At 40.1% G+C, this 25863-nt stretch overlaps 1 protein-coding gene across 1 annotated transcript in view; it reads right to left on the minus strand.

Moving 5' to 3' along the window:
• Positions 1-25863, minus strand: part of LOC134865453 (disks large-associated protein 1-like) — a 138582-nt gene that overhangs the window by 16513 nt on the left and 96206 nt on the right. Inside the window, exons 7-10 of the mRNA XM_063884976.1 lie at positions 11628-11752; positions 6355-6480; positions 6105-6260; positions 4428-4510 (exon numbers count right to left, since the gene is read on the minus strand). Coding sequence (XP_063741046.1) covers positions 4428-4510; positions 6105-6260; positions 6355-6480; positions 11628-11752 — 490 coding nt within the window. The remainder of the gene's footprint in view (positions 1-4427; positions 4511-6104; positions 6261-6354; positions 6481-11627; positions 11753-25863) is intronic.

Here is a 25863-nt window from a genome sequence, read left to right on the forward strand (position 1 = left end):
AGTACAGTGCTCTTACAGAACCAGTGTGACCGACCTGCATGACAAACTGAGCTGGGTAACTGTCAGGCAGAGATCCACCAGTGCTTTATTAAGTTTAGAAATGTAACAGTGACGCACTCACCAAAAATATATTGGGAGCGCTTCCATGCTACCGAAGCTAACTCAAATATAAAACAGAAGGCAGTACAGAGCAATATTCTTCAGGAGAATTAAAAAGATCTTCTCAAACGTTTGCTTAAACATATTTGTGTGTCCGAGATTTGAATTGTGTTTGTGTGTACGTACAACTAATTGGATATATTTATTTTTGGCTGAAAGATGGCTGATAAGGAGTACTTGGTCTAGGGGGCCGACTTTACCTGCAACAATTGAGACCTAGACCAACATAAATGGAATAAAACTGACAAATTAGCAGTCTTTTAATTCTTAAACCATTCCTTTTCTTCTTTTGTCTTATATGTTGCTATTTGATTTCCAAAAATACCGCTGTATGGATTTTATCCCACCATTACTGTACCTTTTAAAACGTGTTTGGTGGTCAGATATTATTTAACATGACTGCAGAAAAGCCTGGAAGAAGGAAGTATTCAAGAAAAGTCTAGAAGTAAATGCAGCTGGCCCTCAGCCACAGTTAGAGTTTATAGCAGAGAATAACCTTGGTGAGGAATCTGTGGGTGGTGTGTGTGACCAGAGAGAGAGAGAGCGTGAGAGAGAGGGAGAGAAGGAGAGGGAGAGAGACAGCCGGAAATGACTCAGGCCGACTCAGTCTGAGGAAAACACACATCAGGTAGCACAGCTCCAAAGACTGAGTACATCATGTTAAATGTTCACCGAACTCAAAGCTTGATTTACTTAACAACCCACGCAGATATAAGCCAGTCATGTTGCAAAAAGCAGCAGTATACGTCAGGAAACATGCCTGGACTGTGGCTGTTACATTTTATTTTTACTTTATCCAGTCTATATTTATGTATAGAAAAAAGGGCCATCAAATAAAACTGTTTGTATTTACAGTAGAGGTCCGACTTAAACTGGATTCCGTATCAACAGATTGTTGGTTTGTAGGACTTATTTGAAGTTAAGGGTCTGACTTTACCTGTTATTATGATATTATGAATCTGTGGGTATGGTATAGGTCAGGGCTGTCCAAACTACGGCCCGGGGGCCAGTGATCCTTTTTTTTGGGTCCCGCAGCAAATTCAAAAAGTATAATGGAATATGGCCCACATTTGAAACTTGTGCTTGTCTTATATTGTACTTCTCATATACAGCTGCGGAAATAATTAAGAGACCACTTTTACCACTATTTATTATTACTATTTATTTATAGGTATGTCTTTGAGGTAAATTATTTTTTATTGTATTGTATTCTATAAACTACTGACAACATTTCTCTGTGTTGGAATTCAACAGACACTGGAATGGCTGCCATACATGTAGGGATTGAGATTCAAGAAAAATGTGGAGTGGTCTCTGAATTTTTTCTAGAACTGTATATGTAAACATACAGTGGGGCAAAAAAGTATTTAGTTAGCCACCAATTGTGCAAGTTCTCCCATTTAAAAAGATGAAAGATGCCTGTAATTTTTATCATAGGTATACCTCAACTATGAGAGACAGAATGGGGGAAACAATCCAGAAAATCACATTGTAGGATTTTTAATGAATTAATTGGTAAATTCCTCGGTAAAATAAGTATTTGGTCACCTACAAACAAGCAAGATTTCTGGCTCTCACAGACCTGTAACTTCTTCTTTAAGAGGCTCCTCTGTCCTCCACTCGTTACCTGTATTAATGGCACCTTTTTGAACTCGTTATCAGTATAAAACACACCTGTCCACAACCTCAAACAGTCATACTCCAAACTCCACTATGGCCAAGACCAAAGAGCTGTCAAAGACCAGAGACCAGAGACAAAATTGTAGACCTGCACCAGGCTGGGAAAACTGAATCTGCAATAGGTAAGCAGCTTGGTGTGAAGAAATCAACTGTGGGAGCAATTATTAGAAAATGGAAGACATACAAGACCACTGCTAATCTCCCTCCATCTGGGGCTCCACGCAAGATCTCACCCCGTGGGGTCAAAATGATCACAAGAACGGTGAGCAAAAATCCCAGAACCACACGGGGGGACCTAGTGAATGACCTGCAGAGAGCTGGGACCAAAGTAACAGAGGCTACCATCAGTAACACACTACGCCGCCAGGGACTTAAATCCTGCAGTTCCAGACGTGTCCCCCTGCTTAAGCCAGTACATGTCCAGGCCCGTCTGAAGTTTACTAGAGGGCATTTGGATGATCCAGAAGAGGATTGGGAGAATGTCATATGGTCAGATGAAACCAAAATAGAACTTTTTGGTAAAAACTCAACTCGTGGTGTTTGGAGGAGAAAGAATGCAGAGTTGCATCCAAAGAACACCATACCTACTGTGAAGCATGGGGGTGGAAACATCATGCTTTGGGGCTGTTTTTCTGCAAAGGGACCAGGACGACTGATCCGTGTAAAGGAAAGAATGAATGGGGCCATGTATCGTGAGATTTTGAGTGAAAACCTCCTTCCATCAGCAAGGGCACTGAAGATGAAGCGTGGCTGGGTCTTTCAGCATGACAATGATCCCAAACACACCGCCAGGGCAACGAAGGAGTGGCTTCGTAAGAAGCATTTCAAGGTCCTGGAGTGGCCTAGCCAGTCTCCAGATCTCAACCCCATAGAAAATCTTTGGAGGGAGTTGAAAGTCCGTGTTGCCCAGCGACAGCCCCAAAACATCACTGCTTTAGAGGAGATCTGCATGGAGGAATGGGCCAAAATACCAGCAACAGTGTGTGAAAACCTTGTGAAGACTTACAGAAAACGTTTGACCTCTGTCATTGCCAACAAAGGGTATATAACAAAGTATTGAGATGAACTTTTGTTATTGACCAAATACTTATTTTCCACAATAATTGGAAATTAATTCTTTAAAAATCCTACAATGTGATTTTCTGGATTTTTTTTTCTCATTTTGTCTCTCATAGTTGAGGTATACCTATGATAAAAATTACAGGCCTCTCTCATCTTTTTAAATGGGAGAACTTGCACAATTGGTGGCTGACTAAATACTTTTTTGCCCCACTGTATATTACACAGTAGTATTCAGGATACTCCGAAGAACTGTGATGTAGGCTGTTTTGTTCGTAAAGCATTTTCAAGTATCAAGCATAATTGACCTACATTTGATTGATTTTGCTTAACTTCTGAGGCAATATACATCACCTCTAGTGAGGGGCACAGACCTTTGTATGTTTTTCTGTGTGGCCTTCAGTGAAAAATGTTAGGACAGCCCTGACCTACAGTAGGCCTTTAGCACAGTATATATTCCTGGTCTGAGAGAAACACACATCATGTGGCACAACTCGATTGCATACACAGTGTAACTCTGAATTTCCGTATGGGGATTAATAAATGTTATCTTTGTAATCAGTTAATCATGCGTGATCTTGGTCTTGATCTGAGCTTTTGTTGCGTGATCACTATTGAAGTTTCAGCAGTATATGTAAGAATATATGCCTGTACCGTGGCTATTCAATTGTTTTCTTCATCAACTTTATAAAAAGGAATAAAAAAGGCACAAAAATTATAAGAAAATCTGTTTTTTGTTAGAGTTCAAAGTCAAACTGGATTTCTTATCAAGGCATTGTCAGTTAGGTTTTTGATTCATAGTTAAAAATCTGCCTTTACCGGATATCACCTCAGCAACCTAGAAATGTAATGGAAATATTTGTTATAAATCCTGTGTGTTCTGCCTAGGCCTTTAGCGCAGTATATTAGTGTACTATAGTAGTAGTATTCTAAGTATAAATCCAGCTTAAGTTGTTGCATTTTTAAACTGTAAACTCACATTAACGTATGAATCTATCCATCTGTTATAGCTACATATTTATATCCACTGTTATTGAGGTGCTAAACACATGGATTATCCAGGAAAAGCATTGTACAGGTCTCTAGTGTAAAATAGAAGTATCCACATCTATTTGCTTCACATTCAACACCTGATTAATTTACTTGACTGCTGGAGGAAATGCAAACTAATTTACAGCACAATACGAGGGCCAACCAGTACATTGTTAAAGTATGGGAAATTGGAACTTGGCTATCTTGTAGAACCTACTGTTTAGAGACATGGATCCGGTTCAAATAATCAGAGAGCTTAACATTTTACAAACACACAAGAATGGTGAAACGATTACAGTATGTGATTTCAGTTTTTACATTGTTTGAAGAAAGACTATATTCATGAATAAATAGTTTTTCTAGATTGCTCTGAAACATAATGTCCAGCCTGGCTGATACAGCATGTACTGTGGATGTGAAATAGTGAAGTATGGTATACACAGTAAGGGTCAACAATGGAAAAGACCAAGCATCGAGAAAAAAAACGTGTGCCTCACCCTCTGTCATCCTCCACCTGCACCCCCACAGAGGTGAACTTGGATGGGTCCTCTGGATCGGGATCATCCTCCGGTCCATCCACCTACAGGAGACACACAGGGTCAATCCCTAATTACCACCAAATACCTTTAATAAAACCAATTAAGCACTGAGTACATGTATTGGATATATTATAAGAAAGATAGCAGTGTCCCCAGCATTAAGAAACCACCGGATGCTACCTCACAATTGTTGGGCTTTTTGAATAATTACTATTAGTTACTAATTATAATGATTAGCAAAATCACCTATGTTGACAATAGGTCAAAACGCTTGTCCCAACTGGGAAATACTAGATTGGTTTCGGGGGGTTACTAAGGAATCCATTTTTAGGACACAAATGTCAGTTTGAACCAGGAAGTGACTATAATTCAGCTCCCAGTCGGCCAGTTGGATATATTATGAGTTGTTTTGTTTTTTGTCATAAATTGTAGGATAAATTCTGAGCACAATGCAGAACATGTACAATTTAGTTGATCGACCAATACACTCTGAAATGATTGTATTAGAGGTAACAAAGGCGAGTCATTACTTTGACTTAATACTCCAAAAAGAGGAGAGTTTATAAAATAAGTATAATTATAGGAAGTGTTATGTGTAACAGGTTACAAAAGTAACGGAGTTACAGTAATGTATTACTTTGAGCTGTAACGCAGTAATATAACGCTTTACTTCTGAAATGTGGGTAATATAATACCCGTTCAAATTGTCAGTAACGCAGTTACAACACATTTGAACTCAAAATGTGGTGTTTCGTTTCTAAGAATTCACAAACATCGCGAGATATTCCGACAATTGCTCAGGTAGAATAGTAACTCAGTAAGCCTGTTTACTATTGGTTAAGAGGGCTGCAGGAACAGATTCACAATGCAGAGCTGCAGGCTCACAATGCAGAGCTGCAGGCTCACAATGCAGAGCTGCAGGCTCGGAGAAAAGAACAGAGAAAGACAGGAGTGCGCGCAGGACAAAGCAACAGAAGGTCACTTTCTCTGGGTCTGCTGCTTGAACCCAGAGAAGTTCAGAGACTCGTGGAGAGTGTTGAAGATCTGCAGCCTCTGTCCTCTGTGGAATCTCTGGCTTTTAGAAATCTTGTCAGCCAAATCCCCGTAAACACACCAATGACAAGGTGAGCTAACGTTGAATAGAGACTCGTTCATATACAGCAGGTTACAGGGCCGTGCAGAGGCTCCACTAACATGTTATTAATAACACACAGAGACGTCATGTTACCGGTATCACATATTATTTAGCCCACTTAAACGGAGCATGAGTTTCATTTCAGCATACTGCCATACATAGCTCTAATTAATGAGCTGCAATAAACTCCATTTTAGCATTTAAAGCCATACTTTAGCGGTTATTTTTGTGAAAGTAACACAAAAGTAGTGTAACGCATTACGTTTCAGAGACAGTAATAATGTAATGTAACGTATTACTTTAAAAAGACAGTAATAAGTAATATGTACTGTATTACATTTTGGAAGTAACTTGCCAACACTGCTTATAGGTGAACAGCAGAGCACGAGTGCATGTGGCATGTTGGCTAACACACTGACATACAGACACCTATAATGTGGAGAGTCCATTATGCTCCTCCTCCTCAATGTCCCCCCATGTCCACCGCTGCCTCTACACACCTGGATGCCTATAGAGAGACATTTGCCCTTCCTGAGTGCTTCTTTCCTGTACATATCCCGGTGGTCTTCTACTGGCCCCCTGGTCAGGATGGTGGGGGTGGGGGTGTTCACTGTCATGGTGCTGTTACTGACGTGCTGACTGGCCGGTCCGTGGACCTGCATTGGAGAAAGGACAACACACGTTAGGAGCATGGAGGGTAAAATACTCACAGACGCCACGTGTTAGTGGGGCCCTCACAGAGTGACTCACCTGTGCATTGGCAGCTTCTATGGCAGCGGTCAGGGCCTTCATGCTGTCAATGCTCTCTGTTGAGTTGCTGAGACCTGATTGGATGGTCATGTCACCTCTGGGTCCCTCCTCTTCCATGTACGCATCCTGGTGGATTTTAAGATAACATGGAATACTGCTTTTAAGATCAAGTGAATGAAGACGTATTATAATAATATATTAATATATCATGTAAAAAATGAGCTGGGCAAGGGGCACAACATCCTGCTGTAGGTTAATCCCATAGTAGAGTGGTGCAGGAATCCTAAAACCTGGAAATGAGTTAGCATTTTACTACTTTTTGTTTCCCTTGTCCAAGTTTTTAGTCTTGGTTAGATTCCTGAAATATGAACACAAGCTTAACAGATTTTCACATATTGTTCTGTGGGATAGAATATGTCAGTAAATACCCCACTGGTGAATATCCAAAGCTTCTATTTGTCATAAAAACAGTGGTGGCTAACAAGGGAATAAATAAATGCCACCAAAGCCTCAAGCTTAGTGTGCAGTGGGTGATTCCCAGCCATGCAACCATGATGTAGTGTCTTTATAGACTAACGTAAGCTTTTTAATTCTGGAGATTGCATTTACGCTTCCGAAATCGTAAAGTGTTGCTAATATGTGGAGATTATCCTGCTGAACAAAATATGTAAGTATCCTACATGTGTGTTGGACAAGGACACTTTTTCCTGCATTGTTCCAAAATCCAACAAAAAAATCCATTATCTTTTGTTGAGGTAATCCTCCTGCTAACTTCAGGGACTGCTTCCAAAAGTACGTCATCCATGCACCACTCTAGACCAGGGGTAACCAACAGGACGACCACTCTAGACCAGGGGTAACCAACAGGACGACCGCGATCGACTGGTCGATCTTCAAAGCCTTCACTGTCGATCCCTAGCATTTTCACATTTTAAAAAATAAAAAAATGTTCATGCTCTGGTTGGTTGGTTGTTTTAACAAGCTTTTTAGACCTAGCTCTGGCTTGTTGATTTGAATCACGCATAGGTCATTTTAAAAACTCCAATTGGTTATTTGATATGCTGAGGTCTATGCTGAGGCTGCATGCAATTGTGGGTGGGGTTAAAAAAAATCATATCCTAACGGACATCTTGAGAAAGTAGTAACTTTAAACTGTGCCAAGTTCTGCCAACCTTAACTAACAGTTAACATCGATATGGCTGAGGGTCCGGCAAAAAAGAAATCAAAAACGTATTATTTCCACCCGGAATGGGAGCATGAATTTATTTTCACAGCAGCAAAAGAGAAGACTATATGCCTCATATGCCAACAGGCGGTAGCCTTGCCAAAACGTGGCAACCTGGAGCGCCATCATGCTAGCACCCATGCTAAATTCAAAGACTCATATCCACTCAACAGCACATTAAGATCAAAAATAATTGATGAGCTGAAAAGAGGACTAAAAGCACAGCCGTCGCTTTTCATCGCGCCTACAGCAAAGAGCAAGGCAGTGTAAGAAATAATCAATATATTGGAGCGGAACATTAAAAGATAATTCACTGTTTCTGGACGGACCATATTTGTCCAATTCCGGTAGTATTACCGGATGTTGTTTATAGCCTCAGATAGCATGTAGCTAATATTGTATTGTATATATGAGTAGAGGGAGAAGGACGCGTGGAGATACATACTAAACACACCGCCTCTACCTCTCACTCATTGATGCTGCAATGATACTATTGTGTGTTTAATAACTGATAAACTTCAGAAGGATTGCATAATAGAATATCGTAGGTGAGAGCTTCATGACTACGCTAACAAGATGGCGACGGTGACGTCACAGGAGGACCCGCCCCCGACGACGTCAGCCAATAGAAGAGTTGAGAGAACCCCATGTTACAAGCGGCCAACAGGATCCAGCCCCCGCTACCAACCAATGAGAGCACGAGACCGGAGCACGTGTTATTTTGAAGTTGTTTATTTTATGGCCGGAAAGGGATGGTTCTATAAAACATGTTTGTATTGTGAAATCGAGCTCTCTTTTGTTCCGGACCGCCAGACAGTAACTACTGATGAGCTCCACTCAGTCAGCGGCCTGTGGACGCGTGTACCGGGCTATTGAGCCACAGCTGTGAAATGTTTGTAAAACCTACTACTGCATCCTTTTATTAAATACTCCTTTTAAAACTTATACGAGGAGCTTCACTTCGTTTTCTTTTAAATCGACTCCTGGGCTTCCAATAAAATAACATTTCTTACAGCAGCTACAGAAATGTCCTTCCAAAACCGCTTTTCATCCTGAACAATTCTGCGCCCATTTGAACAAACTGACATCAGAATTTGGCACTCAATTTGTGGAGGTACAAGACATGGGGCAAGTAGTTGGTTTTGTATCAAACCCTTTCCTCAGCATTGACATTGAACAGCTGTCAGTTAAAATGCAGGAGGTGTTTACATTACCTATGGGCGTTGACATGGAGATTATTGAAATTCAAAGCCACATTGAATTGAAGGCAAGAGCAAGAGACCAGGACTTTTGGTCTCTCGTAAGTAGAGAGCGGTATCCACTGATTATGTCATGCACGCTTAAACTGAAGCCCTACTTTGGCTCCACATACTTGTGTGAAATGGCCTTTTCACAAATGAAAACAATAAAATCCAAGTATAGAACTCGTATGACTGACGCACATCTTACTGACTGCCTCAGACTGGCAATCACTAACTATCAACCAGATTTCAAAAGACTTACAGATAATGTGCAGTTACATTAAAGTCAGGCTGATAGAGCAACTTGAGCATTGACAGATATTGTGCATTGAACAGAGAAACTTAATATGGATTGTCTTCATTGAACTGTAGGCTAATATCTGTAAATGTGAATATTATTAATTGAACTGAGAAACTAAATATTGTGCACTGAGCAGATACTGTAAATAGTTTGTATTGAACAGATATGCCTTCCGTAAATATGAATGTTGTGCATTGAACAGATAACTGTGCATAACTGTGTTTGTCTTTGTGTGTATGTATGCACGTACATTCAGCCTGTTGGTCTCAGGTCAGCGTTACGGACCGACCCTGGCTCAGACTCCAGCTCGGCCCATGCTAAATGTAGCACTGAAGTAGATCTGCCTTTTTGCTGAAGATGATGTTCTTACGTGCTCCTGCTCTTTTTGGGTTGAACTGTGATGTATTTATAATGTTTTTGTGTTGGGATGCATCTCAGACTGGGTAAAGAACAGCTTGAGAAGACATAAGAAGCAGGGGGAACTTCACCAAAAGCAATTCTGTGTGCTAATATTATTTATTTATGCATCCATCTCTTTATTTTGTTGGTTGAGACCTCTTGTTTTTGTCTGTGTTAGCATTTGTTTTGTTATCAACCTCAAAGTGTCAAAGCCACTGTGAGTAAAGTGAATAAAACATGAGACCTGAAGCAGTTTAAAGTTGTACATACTATAAATACTGTTCAACAGTAAAACACTGTCAGCAGACTACATAGAGGTACTTCAAACTCACATGGTTGCTAAATTTTTTTGTCGGAATGTGGGATGTGTGAGTTGTCAAACACAACAAAGTGTCACTGGTTACATCTTAGACTTTTCACAGATATTTAAGGAGTCTTAAGGACTGTAATGTAGTGAACAATGGGACTAATATCAACTGATAAAGATAATAAAGATACTGTAGCTTACTAACACAAAACAAATGGATTCAATTTAAGTTGTAAGATCTTTGAATATGCAGTATCCCCAGAAGTTGTTTCAGATTGCAGAGAAAGTATCCAACAAAGAGGGATCAGTATGAGTTGGGATGTTGTACTTCAATGATATGATGTCTCACAGGCAATGTGCCAGGCTTCTATTATTTATATCCAGCAAATTCCCTTTGTGGGTCTTTACTTAATGTTTTCTTTCAAGTTTTTCCTTTTTCCTTTGATTTGAATCAAATATTTAGAGCCTGAGACGCACACGTGTGATTCTGGGCTGCATAGATTACATCAACTTCACTTTAGCAATGGTTTTAAAACTGGACAATCCGGAGGAGGTAGCGGAGGGGAAGACGAGAAGGAAGTCGGACAGTATCCTTGAGAACCCCTCCCAACCCCTCCATGCAGAGCTAGTGAGGATGAGGAGTACCTTCAGCCTCAGACTCATCCCACCTCAGCACAGCACTAAGCACCTTTGTGCCTGTAACCATCAGGCTGCACAACCAAGGGTTAACCCTATAACCCGTTAATAGTAACCAGGACTGTACATGAATAAAACAGTTTGTACAATGACTTTGAACTGCACTCAAATTTGCACACATACAGTACATGTAAATATATCTAATAATCCAAACCCACATACGCATACATGTTAAAGTTTTGTATTATTTCTTTGTATAATTGTTTTACCTTGTGTGAATCTGCACTGTCCTGTTTTTCACTCTCACTCTGTTGCTGCTTTAACTCCTGAATTTCCCCAAGGTGATAAAAACTGCAAGAAAGCAGGCAGCTATGCTACTGCATTAGAAACAACCTACTATAGAAGCTCTGTTGTTATGTTATGGTTTATTATACCTTTATATTTCAGCCACTGAACTTGGTAGCAGCAGACTACTGTATAAGATGGGTTCAAGCAGTAATCACTGATATGGATGTGCACATTGTATATTTACTCTACTTCCCTTCAGAATGTAAAATGATGAGAGCTGGGCATCCAGAAGAATGGGGCTGAACATCTCTGATAACATGTCGAGTGAGTTTAAAGAGGCACAATGTAGCTTTTGTTAAATAGTGGCCACTGCGTATGGTAAATTCTTTAATATAATTGAACAAAAGAACGAGTCATGAGTGTATTGTTAATTTTTTTATAGCTACTTTGGCCGTTAACCTAACCATGGGCCATGGCATGACGTGTTCTTTGCTATAACTGACTTTTATAACTTAAAATTCTATTTAAATTCAATTTTACAACATTGAAAATGACTGTCATGCCAGGTTTGAAGGAATTTCTGCAAACATTCACTGCAACTCTATACTTATACTGGTTTCAGCCAAGCCCTGAAATCTCCACTTCTCATCGAATTTGCACTTCCTGTGTCTTTACTAGCTAGCAGATCTATTCTATTCTGAGATCACCAGTTGCAATATGTTTGTGTTGATTAAATAACTCAATGCTTTTCAAGCGTCTGCAGAAAAGTCCTAGTCTAGCATAGTCAGTGTGTGTACCTTCCTTTTGTGAATAACCCTTAAACATAGTTTTACCCTCCCCAGGGTTTACACAGAGAACTGTAGATGTGTGCGGTACCTGTGCGGACTCTGTGCTGCTCTGGGCGGTGATGGAGATGTATGGCTTGGAGGCTGTGGAACAGGTGGACGTTCGGGGGGGCACTGGTGGAGGGGTCTTCTTATAGGTGGTGATGCAAGATGAAACTACAAAAAAAGAGAAGGGGGGAGAAGGGAAGGAAATTGAACAATTTCACAAGTTGTAGACTACACCCAGCTGAACATCCCAGGCCTAGCTCCTCCTACATTTTTAGCACCAAATCTTGTTTTTTATAAATCTACAGGAGTCAACACACAAGGTCAAGATTTATTTTACCCAAGCAATGTTACTGAAAATGTACTGCAGTCACTTTCTCTAGTTCTGTAGTGTAAATTCCTTGTCAGAAGTAGAGATGGATTTCATGATTCTTTTCCGGGATTCAGTTCGCCAAGAACAATCGTTCAGAATTGTTTGTTTGTTCGTTCATTCGCATTTCCGGTACAACGTTATTCAGCGGGGAATCGTGGAATGCACGGTTCTCAGCTCCTTGTTGAGTCAACACAACACCGTAGCCTAGTTCAAGGCAAATACATAGCTGCAACTTCATGATTATGTGTACTTTTAGACAACACAACAGTGGCTAATGTGTGTATTCATCTTGACATTTATTGAAGGTAAATACTAATAGAGTAGACTACGGCTTGATCCGCGAATTTGTTGTCTTACTTTTTTTTGTTCTCTCTCTCAGCAAAGCCTACTAAATAAAGAAGTAACGACTCAATATGCCGACAAACATGTTTAAAAGTTTGGCAGAAAGATTATATTGATGAAAAGGTTTCAAGTCCCCATTTAGCCTACTAGGCTAGCGCTAATGACTGAGTGACTGACTGAGTGACTGAACGAGAACGACTATAGAGGAATAAACGAGAAGCATTCCTGTCTCTCATTGGCTAAAATTCAACGAGGGCGTCCCAGACTCAACAGACAACAGCATACGATTGGCACAGCGACTAGTCCGTGGGAGAACGAACAAACGAGAGGAAGGTGAATCGACAAATCAGGTCAGTTCGTTCGTTTCAAAGAGTCGTTCGTTCGAACTGATTCGTTCGCGAACGACCCATCTCTAGTCAGAAGTAAAAAGCTAAAGTTAGGCTATAAGCAGGCTATCACTGTCAAATGGCTTCATGTCACCACCGCTAAGCTAAAGGTGGCTAATGTTTTCCTGATGTTTAGTAGTTTCATGTAGCCACTTGTTAGCCACCTGTGTTTTTATTTTTTGAGACATTCACCAGTGGGGAATTTACTGACACATTTTAGATCGAAGAAACAAACTTGAACATCTCGTAATTCTTTTATTTCACGCTTCTATAAAAAAAAAAAACATGTTGACTTTGAGACAAGGGAAACATAAATGCCAGCCACACTGTCATTTTTATTTCCTAGTTTCGATTGTAACAAGCTGATGTCCAGGAAAATCTAAACAGTTTAACACAGCCTGTCCCTGAGCTCAAAAATACCCTTTGAAGAGAAATACATGTATGGTACATGAACCCATGTCAAAAACATTCACATACAACTAAATGTTGATTGTGTGATTATTTACGAAACGCACAAATATTGCAGTGAGAGTGTGTTTAGCCGTTTGGAAATCATGCTCTATTTATCTGAATGAAATGTTTAGAGAAGAGGGAGACCGATTCATCCATCTGTATATAGTGCTGGGGTACCACGGAGTGTTGTTGGAGATATACTGTATATTTAAAAAGTATTTGAAATACAGTCCCTTCTAGAACAACAGTTTCAGTGTGGTAAGTGTAAGTAAAAACATGTTTGTCCGAAGTGAAGCTAAGTGTGACTAGGGCTGCCCCCTCTAAGATGATAAGTCAACTCCAATTTCATATAAGGTGCTTTTTATTTGCTTTTTAACATGATGATTCATTTTCTTTAAGAAACTTCTGAGTACATCTGTGGTAAACACAATTTAAACAAGTGCTTTTGCAGATTATTTGTGGGGAAACACAGTTTTCTAAATATTACACCGATTCAACTAATTGATAGGTGTGTCGATTGTAAGTCAGCCAAGGTTTTTTTTAAGATGAGGACAGTTGTTCAACCTATAAAGTACCAGACTTTAACATTGAAGACAGCAGTTCATATCCTGTCTCGTATATTCACTACTTTTGACATTACAACTGTTAACTTTGACAATTGACATGAGCCTCATTAGCATCATAGTTCAGCTGTGATGAAGTGTTTCCCACGGACTTACATGTACTGATTTACCGGGTCCCTTTGATAGCACTTTTCGTCCTTTCTGGAGGCCTGAAGCCACATATCTTTCTTTTGCCATCTTTTATAGAAGAGAAAATAAAGCAAATCCTAACTTTGGATCTATTTTGTTCTTTTGGTGCAATACCACAGCAGCACATTCTGCCAATTCTTTGTTTTTGCCAGAAAGTGGGCGGGGCCTTCATGTTACCGGGCAGTGACTCGTGTATTCCAACAATACGCCTTTTTTTTTAATTGGCTAAGACCTTTCCCTTAACCCAAATCCCTTTTCAAACTGCGTGAAAAAGTTGTAAACATGATGGTTGGATCATTGTGTCTTATTATTATTAGTAGAGAAAATGTAATATTTGTGCAACTATATACAATTAATCCTACCAATCTAGGTGGGAACCGGGCTGGGGGCGCTCGAAAATATTTCCAATTACCCAAGCCTTTGCCCTAACCTAAGAGGTGAAAATACTCCCTGAAATCAGTTTGGTAACAGCCATGGTAATCATGTCAGTCATTTGGCATCATACAAATGGATGCTATGGTGTGAAGATCAGAGAACATCATTTCGAGATGGCAGTAAACTGTGTACTGGTTTCTGTGGAAGACTTGTTAAATGAATGTGATGAACAATTTTTCTCAACAGATTGAAACTACAATTTATGCTTTTAAGGTAAACTATAATGGATAAGATAAGATAAGATGTACCTTTATTAATCCCTGTGGGGAAATTCAGTGGTTTAAGCAGCAACAGATGAAGGTTAACTCCACTGACTCCATACATCAAAGTGTGTTTTTAGGTGTTGGAGAGTAATGCTGTATCGATGAAGAAAGTTGTGTAAGCCTTCAGTCTCCAGAGGGAGCTGCGTGGGCTGAAGACTACAAGTTTGAAACTTAAAAATATCAGGGGGTGTGCAGTTAAAAAGAGTTTCCCAGCTCTCTGTGTCCCGCTCCTCCTCTGCCTGACACCAGCACACTGACGCTTTCTGCTTGGCTGTTATTTTTGACACTCTCCTGCTTTGTCTTGTAACCTGTAATAAAAAAAGACTTTGGGAGAATAATTTATGACTACACAGAGTTGTGAATATCTATTTTGAACGGCCTTCTGTTACTCACAATAATCACTCTAACCAAACACTAACTTCTCTGATTGTCTGCGGCTTTAATTTTTCACACAGAGAGGCATAAGGCGGAGGTAAGGCCAAGTACCAATCCAATAAATTACAACTAAAAGCAAGCTCTCTTACAGCTCACTTTCTCTGACTGATTCTCTGTTGCTGACCCTGCCCCTCGTCTGTGTCCCGGTAAACCCTAAAGATTAGAGCTTGGTTTCTGAGTTCTTGTTCCTGTTTGTCTCTGTCTGCTATTTGCCTGCTCCCTGATCCACTGCCTGGCCTCAACCTATCTGAGACTCTCATTGGAAAATGTATTTTTCTGCATAGATTACCTGCCCTGCTCTGTACCTGTGGATTTTGTTATTAAACGTCATTATAAACTGGGTACTCAGTTCTTTAGAATCAGGGCTGAGAACGTATCTGTTTAGCACTGCCTTTTATTAAATAAAATGTGGGACAAATGATTTGCATGCTGCACTGCACTGTAGTTTTAATTCTGACTTATTTTATTTTAGCCTTAATCCTCTTCATAAGAGTGTTTTTATGTTTCTTCATGGTCCATTGTGCACCAAGATCCATCTGTGAAAAGACACATGGGTATCTCCTTATATACCAAAGGTTATGTCATGAGAACTGAGCGAACTCATTTCTACGCATGTATGTTGGCAGCTGTGGAATGGTGACTAAGAAGACCTTGAGTTTTCGTAAAGTGAAAGATTACATGTTGGATTACCTTTGGTTGAAAATCGAGTTTACTTGACCACCATTACACCACTGCTTTTCCCATGCCGAAGTGTTAGACAGCAATTACATTTCATCCATATTTGCATTGTTAGAAAATCTGTAGCCATGCTTCTTATTCAGCCAGTGGCTCCAGATAATCCAAATATAGATGTGAAATGACATTATTCATGCTTGTGTTCATAAATAACATGCAGCCTGAGGGGCAGATAAACCACCAGGTTAGCTACGCAGCTAGCTGCTGATATATATCAATGCACAGCTGGAAATGAAACAAAAAAAAAAGAACACAGCCACATAGCAACAAAACACGGCCTCCCATCCTCTTCCATACACACATACTGTATTAACCCTTCGACAGTCACTGCTGGAGAGAGCAAATGTTAAAACTGTGTAATCTCCATGTGTCATAAACTAGCTCTCTACAGCCCTACACTGTACTACTACGTACGTTCCAACGCTAGTACGACTCCAAGGATGCTGATGTGGCTCAGTTCACCTTTGAAATATAAGGCTACACATGCACACACTGTATGTTCTAAATGTGATTATGTTTACAAGTTTGTATGTAAGTGTGTCGAAACGTATATATGTGAAATACTCCCTCTGTTTCATTCGACCCATGAGGAAATATGAACTGTATGACTCATTGCTTTGATATCAGCTTTAATTTAACTCTAAATATATTATGGATTAGATTTTATTTGTTCTTTCTTTCCTTTTGTATTTCAGTTATATCTTTGTTTTCTTGTTTCCTTTGTGGTGAATAACCTATGCTATATGTAAAAATATGAGTTTATATTCGGAAAAGAGTGCATCTGTTGATGATAAAAACTGATAAAAAGAAAAAGAAAGAAAAAACGTTGATTAATCTATAACTGAAATTCTTTCAGAGTTTATTAGAATGCTATGAGTAATACTCATGGAGCCCAGAAGATGAATCTCAATGACCAGATCATCTGACTTTTCATCTAACACAATCAGCAAGTGGACATCTGTAGTTCAAAGGAAAAAACCTGGACATTATTGGGCGATACTCAAACATCCCCTCAGGATAAGTTGTAATTATCCTGTTTTAATAACTTTGGTGGCCTTTGTTCTAGCGCTATCTTCTGGTCAAAATTACATTTAGCTGAAGCCTTTATCCAAATGTACTCACAATAAGTGCAATTAACCATAAAAATACAAACACTGAACAACACAAACAGCCAGATATATAGGAGTCAAATTAGACAAACCATTGTCTAAACCGTTGAAATAGAAATGTTGTTTGTTGATATCAGTGGGGAGCTCCTTCCACCATTTTTGGAGCCAGGAAAAGGTATGTTTCAGTTGAGAGAGTAATTGAGATCTTGAGTAAGAGCCGATTGGTCAATGCAGAGCGAAGTGCACATGCTGGAGTGTATGGTTGATCCATTGATGTAGGAAGGGCCTGGTCCATTCTCGGCATAGTAAACCAGCACCAGTGGCTCATATGTTAATAATGACGTGATGACATTTCCATCAGCCTCGACTATATTTCTTTTGTGCCTTTTAGCAATTGTTAGCATGCAAACATCCTCTCCGAGGTTGGTAAACTTGGCGAACATTATATCTGCTAATCATCAGCTAGCCCTTCAAAACAAACTGAGGTCTAATGACAACAAAATGCTATTTCATTTAAACTGTAAATCAATAAAGATCCTAATTGTTTATATAGTCAACCTACATTCAGCTCTAATACACATAGCTACGCCCACAGACATTCCCCCAGAGGACTTCACACAGTTCCTAAATAGAGAACATGATCAAAGTGACGCATGGAGTTGCATCAAACTCAGTTCTAGATCAGAGTGCTAAAGAACACAATCAGGCAAGCTTTAAAAAGCAAGAGAAACAATCCAACAAATGCCTGTAAACACCTTCAGCAAATCAGACATGTAAAATCTCAGTTTGTATGTACAATGTTTATGAATTATAATGTGAATATTATTTACAGTGAAGTATTGTTTATAGTGTCTAATCTGTTGTCATGTGGACCACAGGAAGAGAATCTGATGTTCCTCCTCCCTCTCAGTGTGAGCATATGTTTATTTTAGCATTTAGCTTGAAGCACCACTGGAGCATAACAGCACAGCCTTTTACAGCTCTAGCATGTAAGAAGTCTCTCCAGACTCTACTCTGTCAGAACTGATGGTCACAGAGTAAAAGACCTTGAGAGTACTGTTACTGGTACTGGATGTGTGTTTTGTAATATGTAATTTGTGTAATTTTATTTAATATTTGATGCATGACTCTTAATTCATATTAAACTAGTTTTGTCTTGTTACTCTTGCTGTAACAGTACCAATTCCCCCTTTGTGGTACACATACATGTATTCTAATTCTGATAACTGCAATAAGTGTCCATTCATCCACTTGTTTACAGTGCAGCAAAAGATCTTCCTTATTTTCAGTTACAGAGATATTCAGTTAGTGGGGAGAATGTAACACTAACTGTTACGGAGTGGGTTGTATTTCATTGTGATTGTTGGGTAGCTTTCAGCAACACTCACTGACGTGTGTTATCCCACCACCTGACTCTTAAATAATAAGCTAATTGCCAAAATGTTGAACCATTCCTTTAAATGAAAAATAAAAAATACAAATGCCATCTTGTGTGGGAAGCAGCAGTGACTGACCACAGTGAATCAAAGCTACTGGGGGCTTGATTCTTTTCAAAGTCTTGCCAAATAATGATTCATATTTGTGTATTGATACTGGATGGTTATTTTGGTATTTATTTTTCCATAAAAACGTAGAAAAATGTAATTAAAAAAATTCAGATGGTGTGATCCAGTGCTGTCCAGCTGTCATCCACAGCAACAGTAGAAGTTTACTCTCACTGAAGAAACTGAAAGATTGACTTTCATTAAATGTAACAGATTTCACATAACTGTATTAGGTTAGTTGAAAGCAATAATATTAGGTTTAAATAAAAAAAATATTAGTTCAACTTAATCGTATTGCTTTCAACTAACCTAATACAGTAATGTGAACTCTGTTGACATACTAAATGTAATTAAAGTCCACGTTTCAGCTTCTCCAGTGCAACAAACACCTGTATGAATCATATCTATGCCTGAATAACTAGCAGTATTTCACCTGTAAAACCGCCTCCTTAACTAGAAGAAAAAGTTGTTCTTGGACCAGACCTCTGGCAACAAATATTATTAATAAAGGTCTAATTTTCCAGGTGGAGATTCCAGTTCCTTAGAATGACCTTACTTAACTTGAAACGGGTGGCCCTTTCTGAGGGTTTTAATAGAATCACACATCCAAAATATTGGATTCTATACTTATGTAATCATATTATTGCAATTTGGACAAAACCAAGGGATTTCTAGGCCCCCAAAACATAGGTTTAAACATACAAATGACTTGTGTAGGATAAATTATGAAGGAGTAGGGTATTTTAAGGAATTTTTGGCCAGTCAGGAATATATCTTGAAAATTACACATTTTAGTGATCAGATGTTGGTAGACTTGTAGTATGTTATTAAGGACACCTACTACTACACCAAACTGTTGAGAAGCCTTTTGTAGCAATCTTTTGGGGGTAATGTGTTTTTTTTTTCATATATGCAGCCACCCAAGTAGTACCAGAAATAAGGTTTACTGATCAAAAATACTAAAGAATAAGAGACCAATTTAGCATGATCATTTTCTCCTGTTTTATTATTTATAGATATGTCTTTGAATTATTTATTATTCTATAAACTACTGACAATTTTTGTCTGTGTTGGAATTCAACAGACACTGGAATGACTGCCATACATGAAGAGATAATGATTTAAGAAACATTTGGAGTAGTCTCTTAATTTTTTCCAGAGCTGTATGAACAATTGTATATACTGCATATCTTTACCTACACACATATGTCAACGTGTATTTAATAATTGATTTATATTTTGTATTACCTATTCATCTAAACCTAAAACGTTAATAGCAACAAAAGTTGTGTATTAATGTAGTGGAATAAAAGTGTACACTAGTGAGAATACTCAGGTAAAGTACAAGTACCTCAACATGTACAAAAGTAAAAGCACAGTACTTGAGTAAATGTCCTTTGTTACTATCCACCACTGCCAATGGCTTAACATGGAATATGAGGATAATCCTCATAGAGGGGGGGTTAGAGCTTGTAATGTAAATATGCAAGAGAAAGCCGCCTCCTGCCTGTCAGTCTCTCCTCAGACTCGGCTGACTTGTCATTATTCAAGTGTTTCAGCAGAATATTCCGGGTGCTTTTGGACAGGGTCAGGGAGGCTCATCACTGTGTTTCTGAAGCATCAGCAGAATGTTAAGGTTCACAGGGGTCTCGTAGGGAAGACGGTTTCTTGCTTGTGGAAGTCAGCGGCTTTGACTGACACGTAATGTGTTGAGAAGCTGCTGGGATGCTTAACGTCACATGACAGGCTCCGGTTTACGTGTCTGTTTTAAAGGGAAATTCTGATTCTCCTATTCTAAATGGGTTCAGGCGTTAGGGACTACCAGCGGTGGATGTACACTGGAAAAAATATATAAATATTGACTTAAATAAATGTATTAGGTCAACAAATTACACATTGGGTAAGTTGAAAGCAATAATATTGAGTTTAAATAAAAAGTAATAGGTTAAAGTAAATATTATTGCTTTCAACTAACCTAAAACAGTAATGTTAAATAATATGTTAAACTAACATAATATAAACCATGGAATATTGAGAAAAACACCATTATGCATATTAAGTACATTTACTTTTGATACTGTCTGTACATTTAGCTGACATTGCTTCTGTACTTCTACTGTGTGTGCGTGTGCATGTGCGTGTGCGTTTTTACATCATCTACATAATCTCTATCTCTAGATCTGATGTATACAGGAGGCCTATTTCGCATTGTTCCTCATTTACCTTCCTTCCTTCTAACCTTCCTCTCTTCTTCCTTCCCATCCTTCCTCTCTTCTTCCTTCTTGTATATTTCCCATTCCTCTTTTTTCCTTTCATTGTTCCCCTTCACATTCTTGCCCACCTTCCTATCTACCACCTACCATCCACAATCTCGTTGTTGTGGGTTGGAATAACACTTCATCAGTATGGGACAGGTCTCTGATGGGTAGACTTAACTCCCGTGAGACATTCTGATCTGATTTGTTGTTGATCCTAATCATTGCTTCCTTTCTCTTCAGCCTTCAGCTGTCTGTGTAAGCGTTGGCCTGAACTTGGTGACTTTACATGACATGGATAACCTTTATGGTACACCACATTAATTAGCATGACATTATGCAAAAACATTTGACTCTCCTGACTGCCATGAGACTCCCACTAGAGAGCATGACCTTGTACCTTGGACATCTGTACCAGCTGCACTTCCTGGCCTCTCCACTGCTCAGATACATTTATCTGCCACTTGGCCAAATGCCATCAGCTCCACTGGCCTGTAGGACCGCCAGAGTCAATGTCAGGTCAATGTCAGCTGTTCTGCTATTTCCATTTTTGGGGAAGTAGCAATCATTAGCCAGCAGTGAAATTCACACTGTAAACAGTTCAATGAAAACAAGGCAGGTGTGTGTAGTGTAAGGTTTACATGCTCTAATCATACAGAGCCAGGCTGTGACTTTAGATTTTAGCAATGAAAACAAAACCTGAACCGAAAAAATAAAGTTAGCATTCATCCAAGAGACTAATATTTGGAAATGTATTCGACATCCTGTCATTTACATTCCGATGGTATTTTCAATCTTTTTTCAGCTGGCAGTGGTTTTCAGTTTCACACAGAATGTATCCATTGATCGATATGTTCTTGTTTTGCATGTAGTGTCGCTTCAAATCGTATTCACCTCCTTAAAAAAATGTCTTCATTGATTGATTGATCGATCGATTGATTGGCATCTGACACAGCTTATGGTGATAGCATAGTGATGGGCATTCTGGCTCTTTTCAGAGATTCGGCTCTTTAGGATAGGCTCCCTTAGAAGAGCCAGCTCTAACGACTCCCAAACGGCTTTCCATCTAGTACCCACCAGAGCCGTCTATTTTATCCTAATTTGGCAATGATAAATCGTTTTTGTGTTGGTATGCAGTTTTCATTCAGTCTTTTCATAAAAGCCTTAATTTCCTGCATTTTTTTTGTCCAAAAAAAACTTACACAGTTACATTTTTTACATTTTAATCAAACCATTAAATGAACAACTCAATACAAAACCACAGCAAACAAAGCAAATAAATAAAGGCCTTAAGATCAAAGTATTGAGTGCTGGTTGGCATACAGAAATACTAGATGCCTCAGCTTGGATGGGCTGATGTGATTACTGTGAGAACAGGCTGGAAGGGCTTTTAGGCGTTTGTATTTAAAACCGGCTCCCCTGTCTCTCTGTCTTTAAGTGTACCAGGCCTGTACCACTACACTGACACTTGGTGTCTTTTTTTTGTCAGAGTTTGCCCCCCTTTCTTCCTTCACATAATGGTATGATCCAAGTCTATCCTCCATGTGATTGGCTGCATGGTGTCCCTGCATGGATTCTCAGCTGAGCTGAGCAGGGGCAGCTGAAGAGTCGGCTCTCCCCGATGGGAGTCGGCTCTTCTCGTTCGCTAAAAAGCATCAGCTCTTAGAGCCATTCCGTTCGTGAAATCACTATGATAGCCCTCTCTTGCTTTCTAAACATTTGCACATTAGAGTATGCACAACTTTGACTGTCCGGGCGACTGTCAATGTCCCAATTTGTGGGACGCATGACTAATGAAAAACTGTTGTGCAGTACCTCAGGGAGGGGGATGCCTGGTGGCCCTACACTGAAAGATCCATGATGCTTTGTTTTACTTGACTGTGGCCTGCATGTGGGTTGATCTGACCCTGCCAACCACAAGAAGTAAATCCTTAAATACAAAATCAGTTTCCTTTTAATTAAAGTGCACCTAGCTAAAACTAATGCATATTTAATCCGCACCCTTTGATATGCATGAGGCAGACTGACTGTAGGAAACCTCCGTCAGTAAAATAGAGTTGCAGCACAGAAACAGCCTCTGAAATGGGTCATCACCTCTCAAACTGTTTGGAATAAAACTGAACATTAGAACCTCCATGAAGGTATACTAATAGTAGTAAAACAATGTTAACTAAGTGTATACATATTCATACTAAAACTATTACTGAGGGACTGTAAGGACTTTTGTAAACCATATAATTCAGGACACACATCATTCATAGAGACATTCCTAAAGGCTGTCTACAGCGTGTATGAATATACTCAGAGGGAGAACAGAGAGCAGAAAGTGTGTGTTTGTGTGTGTGTGTGTGTGTGTGTGTGTGTGTGTGTGTGTGTGTGTGTGTGTGTGTGTGTGTGTGTGTGTGTGTGTGTGTGTGTGTGTGTGTGTGTGTGTGTGTGTGTGTGTGTGTGTGTGTGTGTGTGTGTGTGTGTGGAGAGAGGAGGTGATTATCTGAGCTTACTGCTCATCAGCTGCTTAACTCACACTGACCTCATTTAAGATGCATTTTGTTATCCACACCTCTGCCTCTCACTCCTTCAGTCATGTAGGCATTATGTATTTCTTCATTTGTGAGAGACTCTTATACTCTATTTGTCTTGACAAAGAAAACTAAAATCAGACATGATAAGTTGAGCAACCAATACACTAAACACAATATTCTAAAGTTCATCCACTTTAGATCTTTTCATGGTTCATGTAAAGTTAATACGAGGCATCAGCAAGTGTGGATCTTTGACCTTGAAGATGTGTGAGGGTCATTTGTTTTGTCCCGGTCACAATCCTAAATGTAAATATTAAGAATGAAGGGAGGAGAAGAGATGAGTAGGGAGACAAAAAGAACAGAAGGAAAAAAGAAGGAAGGGAGAGTAGACGGAAAGGAGTAAGAAAAAAAAGGAAGGAAAATGAAAGGAGGGAGGGACAGCTCGAAGCATGGAAGGAAAGTAACGAAGAAACTAAGAAACAAGAGAAGGAGAGAATGAAGCTCTTTCCTTGCTTGCTTTCTATTTGTAAGGGGTTACAAAGAAAGGGGCTTACGTTTTATTTACACATTCTTCCATTACATTATCTATTTTTAATTCTGTTAATTTTCTTCTGGTTTTATAGCATTCTAAGGCTCACTTTATTCATTCTCTCTTTACAGGTCCTTTCTCTCCTCAGCAGATGGACCCAGAGGACATCTTCTTTACATCTCATGATGAGACAGGGTCCACTGATCCAGCTCTAATGAACCACTCTGTCGACACCCATGTCAAATCAGCCAATATCAAATGACAATTTGCCAAGTCATTTCTATCCATGTTTCACTGGGCTTGCATCACGTATCTTTAAATGTCCTAATAGAAAAAAAGTCAGAGGAGAAATGAAGCCTAGAGTTTTAAGAACACATGAGTTAAAGCTGCAGTTTTTAAAGTCATTATATTGAATTTATTTCCTGTATTGTTGAGAAAAACTGAGACAATACATAATGTGTTTGTAAAGTTTTTTTTTAAACTATTGCACAAAGCTACTTCCATCTTTTTCAGTCTTTGTGGAAAGCAAATAAGCATACAAGGGCAGCTGCAGCATACCATCCGATCTGCAGAGAGGGTGATCGGCTGCAATCTGCCATCCCTCCACCACCTGCATGCCTCCAGGACCCTGAGGGGGGCAGGGGAGATTGTGGTCGACCCCTCCCACCCTGGACACACACTGTTTACCCTGCTCCCCTCTGGCAGGAGGCTGCACTCCATCAGGACCAAAACCTCTCTCCACCTGAACAGCTTCTTCTCCTTTGCTAACGGCCCCCCCACAAACATGATACATTACATTAATGCACATCATGTGAACAACATCCTGTTCTGTTCTCTTCCTGAATCCTGTGAGCCGTGTTCATGCTCTGTTCTGACTACATTTTGCACATTCTTGAACACGTCTGCACAGCCCTCCACTTTAAAATACTCCCCCAGGTTATGGCTATATCCAGAAGCCTCGCAGCCTTGGCCGTGGTGGCGGGCTGGCTGTTATTCATCGGGCTGAGATCCTGGTAAAAGACATCCCACTGAATACTACCTACTTTGAGTGTGTTCACTTCATGTTGACTGTGTCCACACAGCTACAGGTTGTCCTAATCTACCCCCCCCCCCCCAAAGCCTCTGCCTGCTTCATATCAGAGCTCACTGAACTGCTTGCCACTGTTTGCCCGAAATCCCTGTCTACCATCCTGCTGGGTGATTTTAACATTCATGTGGATTCCAGCAGCTGCTCCCTTGCTACTGATTTCCTTTCACTGCTGGACTGCTTTAATTTTACCCAACATGTACAGGGCCCCACACATGACAAATGGCACACTCTGGACCTGGTGTGCTGTGCTGGCATAACCCCCTCCCACCTGCAGTGCACTGACCTGGCTGTCTCTGACCACCTTGCCATTCTATTCTTGGTCCCTGTGCCTCTCCCTCAGCAGCGCACTAAACTGCCCATCACGTTCAGGAACATCAAACAGGTGTGTACGTCAACACTATCTGGCACCCTAGCGACCCACCTCGCCACCTACCACCCCTACGAAACAATTGATGGCATGGTGGAACACTACAACCGTGCCCTCTCTCTCAGCCTGGACTTTGTAGCACCTCTCACCACGCGTTACGTGTCTTTCTCTCGTTCCGCCCCCTGGTTCACCCCTGAGCTCCGCAGGATGAAGACCACAGGACGTAGGCTCGAGAGACGATACAGAAGATCAGGCCTCACTGTCCATTGTGAAGCATTTAAAGAACACGTCACAAGCTACAAAGAAGCCCTTGCTCAGGTAAAAACAAGGTACTACTCCACACTCTTCAATAACCAACAAAAACACCCGAAATTGCTCTTCTCCACCATCAACCGTCTTCTTCACCCTCCTGATGCCGCTAAACCCTCAGATGCAGCTGACATCTGCTCCAGGTTCCTGGATTTCTTCCAGCAGAAAGTGGACAACATCCACCGGCAGCTCCAGTCTCTTGGGCTCTCCCTGTACACCTCACCGCCCCAACAGAATTCTCAACCCTCTGCTGCCCGTTCACCTCAGTGCTGCCTATCCGCCTTCTCTCCACTGGATGCCGACCAAGTCAAAAAACTGGTCACCTCAGCCAAGTCTTCAACCAGCAGTCTTGACCCAATGCCCACCACCCTGGTAAAGGCCTG

This window comes from Eleginops maclovinus, chromosome 6, assembly GCF_036324505.1.
Source record: "Eleginops maclovinus isolate JMC-PN-2008 ecotype Puerto Natales chromosome 6, JC_Emac_rtc_rv5, whole genome shotgun sequence".
NCBI classification, from domain to species: domain Eukaryota; kingdom Metazoa; phylum Chordata; class Actinopteri; order Perciformes; family Eleginopidae; genus Eleginops; species Eleginops maclovinus.